The sequence below is a fragment of the Xyrauchen texanus genome, chromosome 21, assembly GCF_025860055.1.
Source record: "Xyrauchen texanus isolate HMW12.3.18 chromosome 21, RBS_HiC_50CHRs, whole genome shotgun sequence".
Classification (NCBI taxonomy): domain Eukaryota; kingdom Metazoa; phylum Chordata; class Actinopteri; order Cypriniformes; family Catostomidae; genus Xyrauchen; species Xyrauchen texanus.
Window position 1 is genome coordinate 11070451 of NC_068296.1, and position 8667 is coordinate 11079117.

The following is an 8667-nucleotide window of genomic DNA, read 5'->3' on the forward strand; positions in this document are numbered from 1 at the left end:
TATATATATATATATATATATATATATATATATATATATATATATTTTTTTTTTTTTTTTTTTTTTTTTTGGTAATATACATTCTGAAAAAAATCATGTAGATTGAGTTTAGCCTGTATTGAACCAGAAAATTCCTTTAAGATAAACTCTTCAGTCTATATACTAGTGTAAATGTATGCCTATATGTCTCATTGTTCAGGTTCAGGTCAGATCCAGCTGTGGCAGTTCTTGCTAGAACTTCTCTCTGACTGTGCCAATGCTGGCTGCATCACCTGGGAGGGGACCAATGGAGAGTTCAAGATGACAGATCCCGATGAAGTAGCGCGTCGCTGGGGGGAACGCAAGAGCAAGCCCAACATGAACTATGACAAACTAAGCCGCGCCCTTCGCTACTACTATGACAAAAACATCATGACCAAAGTACACGGCAAACGTTATGCCTATAAGTTTGACTTTTATGGCATTGCTCGGGCATTGCAGCCCCCACAACCCGAGTCTACCATATACAAGTACCCAACCGACCCGCAATATGTACCTAGCTACCACGCCCACCAGCAGAAGGTCAACTTTGTTTCACCACATCCACCCTCCATGCCTGTCACATCCTCCAATTTCTTTGGCCACACCACCCCATACTGGAGCTCTCCAACAGGGGGGATTTATCCTAATCCAAGCGTTCCGCGTCATTCCAATTCTCATGTGCCTTCCCATCTTGGCAGTTACTACTAATGCCCTTCACCTCTCACCCTGCTCCACACATGCCAAAACTTGAACTGCACTTGAAGGGAAGACAAAGGGACCTAGATAAGGAAGAAAAGGAAAGCTGGAAAGGGATTTATTTTTTCTTCGAAGAGGCTGGAGAAAATTTGTACAATGATGGAAATGTTGGAAGAAGCTGGAAAGATAGAGAAAGTAAGCAGAGAGAAGAAAAATAGACCAAAAATGGCTGATCCTCTTCAAAATGGAGTACTACTTATTCAAAGGACAAGTGGCATCTTGTTTGATGTTTGTTTTGGAGAGTGTGTGTGTTTCAAAATGTCCTAGTGCCTTTCTACACCCAAAAGCTGCACCGATAGGTGAAAGACCCCTTCTACAAATGAAAGACCACAGTTATTAAGTCGGTGAATGATTGAAAAAAATCACTGTATACTCTCCCTGTGTGTTGATGCAATTGTGAACTGAGTGTTTATGTTAGACCTAGTCCATCCTTCTCTTTGGATTTTGTCTAAACCCACCTTGGTAAAATAAATTGATCTTAATAAGTTGTAACTGAAACTTTCCTCACTAAACAAATCTGGCAACTGGAAAAATGCTGGCACTCACCCATCATTTATTCTCCAAACTGGAGGATGAGGTGGTTGATTGTTATAAGGAGCTTCTCAGGCTAGCTGGCTCAAGCTAAACTTACATAAACACCTTTAGATTTCTTCTGTGCTGATGAACAATATGGTGTTGATGTGAAAGCTCTGTAAATGAAGATGAATTCAAACCACTCTTACATTTCTAATGCAGGTTTAACTTGCTGAAAACGAATGCTTACTTTCCTGCTTTGGGGGTTAAATTCCTGTTTGTGGCCCCATCATTGGCCAGGACATTTTTTTATTTAATTTCATCTCAAATAGCCAATCTAAAGCCATGTGTCATTTTAGTTCATATGTAATTTAAATACATTCCTTTGTCTTAAAACATCTTAGATTACTGAACAATTGAATGTGGGCATCATGCAAAGTACCTCTTTGAAAGGAAGAAAAAAAACATATAAGTAAACTGTAAACAGCTAAAACAGCAACACAAATCGTTGAAACCAGTGATTCGCGAACGCTGTGCGTTTGTCAGACCTATTTGCTAGTATTATTTTGATCAAGGGTCAACTAGGCATTAAAAGCATCTTACTGTATAAATTATGCAGAGCTATTTTCATATGTGACAGTGTTAAAAATCATATGTTAATACGAGTTGACCTCGGTCAAATTTTTTTTTTATCAGTTACTGAAGGTAGTTTTTACTACGTAGGTATTTTGTATCTGTACATATGGGGAATAAGTTTATGAATGTTTTCTTGTATTTTTCAGAAAACATTTTTCTAAAGTCCTTAGTGCATTGCCATGACAATAAAAAGTTATTTTGATATATATATTTGTATTCCTTAAAAGCAAATGCCTTACCAAAACATGCTAAGAAACAAGCTGTTTTACATAAATCATGGTTTTCCAAAGTGCTAAAAACAATCCTTGTTATGACAAATGCCTTAAAGCCAACCTTTGTGTGTGCCTAAACTTGATTGGACAGTGTTAGTTCCATGAAAGCATTTCACCTTTGTGTACTTTGTAGCATTAAGGCAAACAATGATTGAACATTCCCACCAAAGGATTTCTGTAAGGGATCACTCATGGATATGAAGGAATTTTGCTATTTTATATATGCATTGTATTTTGGATATTAAATATATGACTATATAAAAATATATGAAATATTGCAATTAATCTTTTTTGTTAATTTAGTTTTTTCTGCAATGTATTAAGTATTACCTTTTGTAAAAGGGTTTGTTGTATAGGTAAAATGTGACTAAATAAATGTTTTTACATTAAAAATAACTGTTCATATAATTTTTAATTTTTTTTATCAGTGGTTTGGTCAATGCATCTTGCTTCTAAAAATATAATGAAACTTTTATTGTATTGACTGACTGACAATGAAGAAGATGATTTGTAAATGTCATCATCTTTGCCTCAACTGTTCAATCAAATATTAAATCAGTCTGATGTTCTAGACTCCATGACTTTCATCTAATCCAGTACTGAACGATCGTACAGTAAACCACTGTGATAACAGATATGATGATATGTCATATCTGGATGGTTTTATTTATTTAGATTTTCCACTGTTTGTGGTGAGGAAAAGATTACATCATACACCATCCATGAAAATCCTGAGATGTGCAGAAAACAAAAAGACTGAATCCTATTATCAGGTGTGACTGTGCATAAATGCATGTTTATAAAAACAAATGAGACTTATTCAAATAAGCTCTTCTCTAAGCACATATACACAGTCTGAGGATAAGATATATTAATTCTAAGCTTTGGCAGTAAAAGCTCCTCTGGGTTTTATCTTCATCCTACATATGAATATCCTCTTCATTATTTGGTATCTCATGTAGTGAGTCGGAGGGCTATAGATTCAACAGAATTCCATTGCCATTTTGGCAATACAATTTCAAACACACGCATGTTTGCTCTCTTGTAAACTTTCCAAATTCCCAAGAAGCCAGCACTTGCCAAGAAGCCAGCACCATTAATTCCAGTTAATGGCAGAGCAATGGCACTGACATTTTCATTATGTTGCGTATGATGAGACTTTTCTATGAAACAATCTTGAAATATGTAAATATGAAAAGAGAGTGCCACTAATGGATAGCTTTGTCTTGTGCGCCCTCATGTGGATATATTGAACTGTAACTGCTGGAAAATTCAGTAGGTCAATAATTGAAAAGCATTTTCCATAAAGATTGTATCATGACATACAAATTAAAAACCAACAAATCCAATTATTTACTTTTATTTTTTAAATAACAATATTTACAAAGTACAAATTATATTTACAAATCCAATATTAATATTTGAGCAATATCTACTCACTTACAAAAAAATACACCATTCCCATTTGATTCAGAGCATTAAACATCTGCAGAAGTACAGACTTTTGCTGGCACATTGATATTTTAATTGATAGCTTCAGATAATACAAACCACCCTCATATTAATGAACCTTCAGTTCATATTCCCACTCTCAAGGCAATGACCCCGTCACAGAAGCCCTACTTTCACCTTCAAATCAATGACAATTCACACTTTTGTCTTTCTAATATTGTGGGGACAAAGGAACAGGAATATATATTTTGCTTTCTTAAAGTTAAAATGGTTGTCTAGCTGTGCATTTGAGGAGTGAGACATGAAACTCATGTTAGGTTGTCAAACTTTCTGGCAATGATCACAGTTTAATGCATGTTCTTCAAAACAGAATTAAATACATGTTGGCTTTGCAGCAGTTTCAATTTGCCACTCCGTCTACAGTCTACTTCTAAAGTCTGCTCGCCCCTGCTTGCATTTGCAGTTAGCATAAAGCACCAGAGCCTGTCAGTGTCCAGTACTTGATATACTGTAGTGTAAGATGGTGACATCATACAGATAAATGTCATTCCAAAAGCTAGATTCTGATAACCAGTACTACATTTTGGTACTACTGGGTAATTAAATGTCAATCACCTCAAATCCCTGGTTTTCGATGCCAGTTATCGAGTGGTGATGATGCCCTGGCTCGTTGTGGTAACAGTAGGCACAATGAGCGGTTGGCACAGCCACCACTTTGGAAAAGTTGGAAAAGTCCACACGGTATTTCCCCTCTTTGCCGCGGGAGATGATAGGGAGGAAGTCGTAACCCCACGTGATCTCCTGAGGGATGTAGGAAGTCCGGACCTGGCAGGAGGAGCTGGTGGACTCAGCTACTCCATCCAGGAATACCACAAGCTCAAACTCTTGCTGATGCAGAGTGTCAACTGCCATTTCAAAGAATGGACTTGTTCTATCAATTACATGGTATAGGGTTAATGGGCACACAAAGAACAAGTTGTCCTTGCCGGCATCCACCATGAAGTCAATGCTGATCTGGTCCATGATGACTGTCTCACCCTCAGGAGCGACTGTTGTTCTCAGCAGCTTGCCGTAAATTTGACTGCCAATCATCAGGGTCTTGCGCAGGTTGGCCACACGAATCTGAAGGCAGAGGGTGCCCTTCTTCGGGCAGATAACTGCGGAATCGCTGAAAGTTATGGTTTTGGCTCTCTTTTTGGGTAGGGAAATCTTTGTCATTATCACTCCACACCAGAAGCAGTTGATGATGGCACCGATAAGACACTGAATTACAATGAGGGCAACAGCTCCAGCACAGAGTGGGGTGATGGCTCGGTAACCATATCCGACGGTGGTCTGGGTCTCTAATGAGTAGAGGAAGGCCGCGGTCAAGCCTTGGACATTTATTACACATGGTACGTGATCGACTGGAGGATTCTGCCATGTAAGGTCGCCATTATCTCTGGCAATCCAGTACCAAACGAGACCGAAGATGAACCAGCTGAGAGTGAATGAAGCCACAAAATACAGGATGACAAACCGCCATCTAGTTTCTACAAAGGTGGTCCATATGTCCAGGATGTAGGCAAAGCGGTTGCGGTGCATTATGTTGCCATACTCAATGTTGCAGCGGCCATCTTTTGTCACCAGGCGGTTTTTACGAATTCGCCGTTCTGCTAAGTATTCTTTTAGCTTCTCTCTCAAAGAAAGTGTCATTTTGAGGGTCTGTCAATCTGGGGAGAGAATAAAGAGAAATTTTAAGTAAATCAGTTTAAGCATGAAGTATGATGAAGTATTTCAAAAGGGGACGGAGAACGTGCTGCCCCACATACAATCAGGGTTGGGGAGTAACGGAATACATGTAACAGGAATACGTATTTAAAATACAAAATATAAGTCACTATATTCCACTACAGTTACAATTTAAATAATTAGTAATTAGAATACAGTTACATTCTAAAAGTATTTTAAGGAGATTACTTTGCATTTTATTGTAATTTGTTTCATTTCATATTTTGTCCTTTCAGATGGAAAACAGAGTTTTTAGAGTCAAAACAATTAAAATAATCTACCAGTGCTGAAGAAGTAATCCAAAGTATGTATAATATGTTACTGACCTGGAGTAATCTACCGAAATACATTACAAATTACATTTTACATCATGTATTTTGTAATCTGTCGTGGAATACATTTCAAAAGTATCCCTCCCAGCCCTGCATACAAGAGTATGTAGGGATAAACACTGGACATTGTTATGCATGAGACAGAACAAATCTGTCCACATCCTGTACGTGCTCCTTAGGTCATTTCAGATCTGGCATACAGTAAACAATATCCAACTCTTTTAACCGGAATAAACCAGCCAATCCCTAAATTTCTATGTAGAAAACCATCAATTTCATGTTCAAATCAAGTCCTTAGCCAAAACATCTATAACAAACACAAAATTGCACATTTCACAAAGTAAAGCATTTAGTCCAAATGCAAAAAGGATTGACTTTGGCATCATGAGCTTAGGGTCTGCTGCCCTGATTTCTGCATGCTACACTGCACAAGTCATTCACATAAGTTTGAATGAGGTTTAGCAAAGGGATTGAGTGGCTTCAATGGGAAATGATATGCTTGTTCGAGTGCCTGATGCTTATTTTCTCAGTTATCTAGTGTATTGTGTTTGTTTTAAAATGTCAAAACAACAGATTTGTATTTAAAAGCATAACGTCATCCATGAAAATACCTCATGGACTACAGGCTAGGACAAAATTGCGTTGGTAATAATTGCACATTGGTGATTTAACACAACCTCCTATACTGTAAATCCACAATTAGTCTCTTAATGTGACACTTTGTCTTAATGTGACTACTGTCAGTATATTACTTAAGCCAATGTTCAGTAAAACCATACATACATGATATTATTATTATTAATATTATTAAACACTGCAATACATAATGAGATATTAAAAGATGACCATAACGGTGTTTCATCTGAATTGATTTTGCCTCCCTCCTCCAATTTAAAAAAAAAAAAAAAAGAAAAAAAAGAAGCTCAAGAATAAGTCAAAGTAAGTATCAAGCTTCCATGGAATTCAAAAAATTGGGTAATTGTGGAATCATTTTCCCTTGCACATGAGCGTACTTGTCATGGCCTCTCAATTCACTGCAGGCTTTGATTTATGGCCACATGGATGTTTCTATGTACTTACAGTAATTAAAACAGTAAATAAAAGCGTTGATAAACGAAGGCTTTGCATGGTAGTATGTTCAGGGCAGTTAGCTGCGGGTAATCTCTGATTATCTGTCGTTCATGAGGGGCTGAGTGCTGTTCAGTTCACGTTCAATCCATTTGTTTCATCTCTGGAGTGTGCTTAATGTTTAATGCAGAGTCTATTAGAATACACATCAACTCTGTTCCAAAGCTCAATTACACCACATTATAGCAACTGTTCAGCCCAGCCAGAAGTACTGGCAGTTCCCATCAACTGCCAGTCATCTGCTGTACAGATTTATGAATATAATGTTCCCGAAATACCTTGAGGAATATTGGTGCTGATGAGTGAACCAGACTGCACATCAGATGAGAACGTCTAACTAAAAGACTCACAGAAAAGCTAGACCAGACATGAGTGAATAAGGCTCTCTTCTTCACAGCACTATTACGATCGTGTTAAAGGGATAGTTCACCCAAAAATGAAAACTCTGTCATCACCCAAACAGTATCTTCTTCGCCCTAATTGCAAACAGCGTTAGATGCTATTTGCACTCTAGTGCAAATAGTAGCAGATAGTCTTACACCCCTGTTTAAATACTAACATACAGTATACTTAAGTTGCATCACTGTAGCATTTTTATTGTGTTTATTTGGAGTCCCATAGACACCCTACTCCTACCCCTAACCCTACCTTACAAAAAGTAACCACTACAGTAACCATAGTATGGTATTATTTATATTAAAATAAATAGTATGTCAATGGGTGGGATTTGAACCTTGATCTCCAGCATGACAACACATACATTTGTCATAAAATCCTGTGTTTCCACCAGAATATTGGAGCACAGTTATTCACTTAGTTATCCAATCTCTAAAACCACTCAATGTCTAACCCGTTAACCCGTTTAATATATGTGCCCCATCGCGAAAAATTCTAATATGTACACCTTCATTTGATCAGTATATGACCCCATATAAATCTGTCATAGCTGTCTTGAAAGTGGTCTGAGCAGTGGTGGGCAAAGTTAGTGTAAATAGACACTGGTGGAACACAAAAGGACATGTGTCACAGATAATTTACTATCCTTTTAAGTTTTTTTTCTCTACTTTTAGATGTAGATGAAAGTAACAAAATTGTTAGTTGTTTAGTAATTGTTTAGTGTTCAGCTTACCTGCTACTTTAGGTGCTCTGCTGATATCCAGAAGTAAGGCAAGCTGAAGTTGAAAAAAAAAAAAAAAAAAAAGTGTATGAAATCCTTTATTCCTGCTTGATCTCTTTTCCTGTGTCTCGTTCAACTGCTTGTGTTCCTATTCTCTCTTTCCCTTCTTATAAATGTCAGCTAAAGCAGGAAATTGGAAATTAACACATATGTGTTACTCATTAATAAACTGTTTCCTTCATTAAGTGCCTAACCTTTTCACACTCCGTTACTCTCTCTCTGTCTGAGACAGCTTATGCCCAACTCTGTCCTTATGTAGGCTTCCCTCCTTCTCACACAGTCATCCATGTTTATGTATACACAAAAATGCTTTACGCAAGCAGGGCAAGCAGGCTGCATCTACCTGAGGATACTGTACATTTTCGACACACATGCACATATGCATGTAGACTCTCAAACGGAAGTACATATCAACAAACATCACACACACACCACACACTCAGGCAGGACACATTGTAACAATTAAACTGTTAAGGGTACCCCCACAAAATCATATCACTTATTGCTTTACCATAAACATTTGTCACCAGTGCAAGTAATGTAATATAAAGTAATGTATGAAGTGATAAATCTATGTTCTGGGACAGTTATATGTTACTGGTGAGCTACA

At 37.4% G+C, this 8667-nt stretch overlaps 2 protein-coding genes across 11 annotated transcripts in view; one reads left to right on the plus strand and one right to left on the minus strand.

Moving 5' to 3' along the window:
* LOC127661340 (Friend leukemia integration 1 transcription factor-like) overlaps nucleotides 1-2624 on the plus strand; it is a 48088-nt gene extending 45464 nt beyond the window's left edge. For 5 of the 10 annotated variants that reach the window (XM_052151979.1, XM_052151980.1, XM_052151981.1 and 2 more), the window contains one exon: nucleotides 200-2624. In XM_052151979.1, coding sequence (XP_052007939.1) covers nucleotides 200-729 — 530 coding nt within the window. In that variant the 3' untranslated portion in view covers nucleotides 730-2624. The remainder of the gene's footprint in view (nucleotides 1-199) is intronic. The other 5 variants (XM_052151984.1, XM_052151985.1, XM_052151987.1 and 2 more) reach the window with 2 other exon arrangements.
* A 1009-nt stretch (nucleotides 2625-3633) lies between these two features.
* LOC127661343 (ATP-sensitive inward rectifier potassium channel 1-like) lies at nucleotides 3634-8081 on the minus strand. Its single transcript, XM_052151992.1, has 2 exons — nucleotides 8010-8081; nucleotides 3634-5362 (listed from the first exon to the last, which is right to left on the minus strand). The coding sequence occupies exon 2, from the start codon at nucleotides 5343-5345 to the stop codon at nucleotides 4251-4253; it is 1095 nt and encodes a 364-aa protein (XP_052007952.1). The 5' UTR covers nucleotides 5346-5362; nucleotides 8010-8081; the 3' UTR covers nucleotides 3634-4250.
* Between the last annotated feature and the right edge of the window lie 586 nt (nucleotides 8082-8667).

Bases quoted from the DNA above. Each gene is read 5' to 3' on its own strand.
- LOC127661343 (XM_052151992.1), bottom strand. From the start codon at position 5,345: ATGACACTTTCTTTGAGAGAGAAGCTAAAAGAATACTTAGCAGAACGG.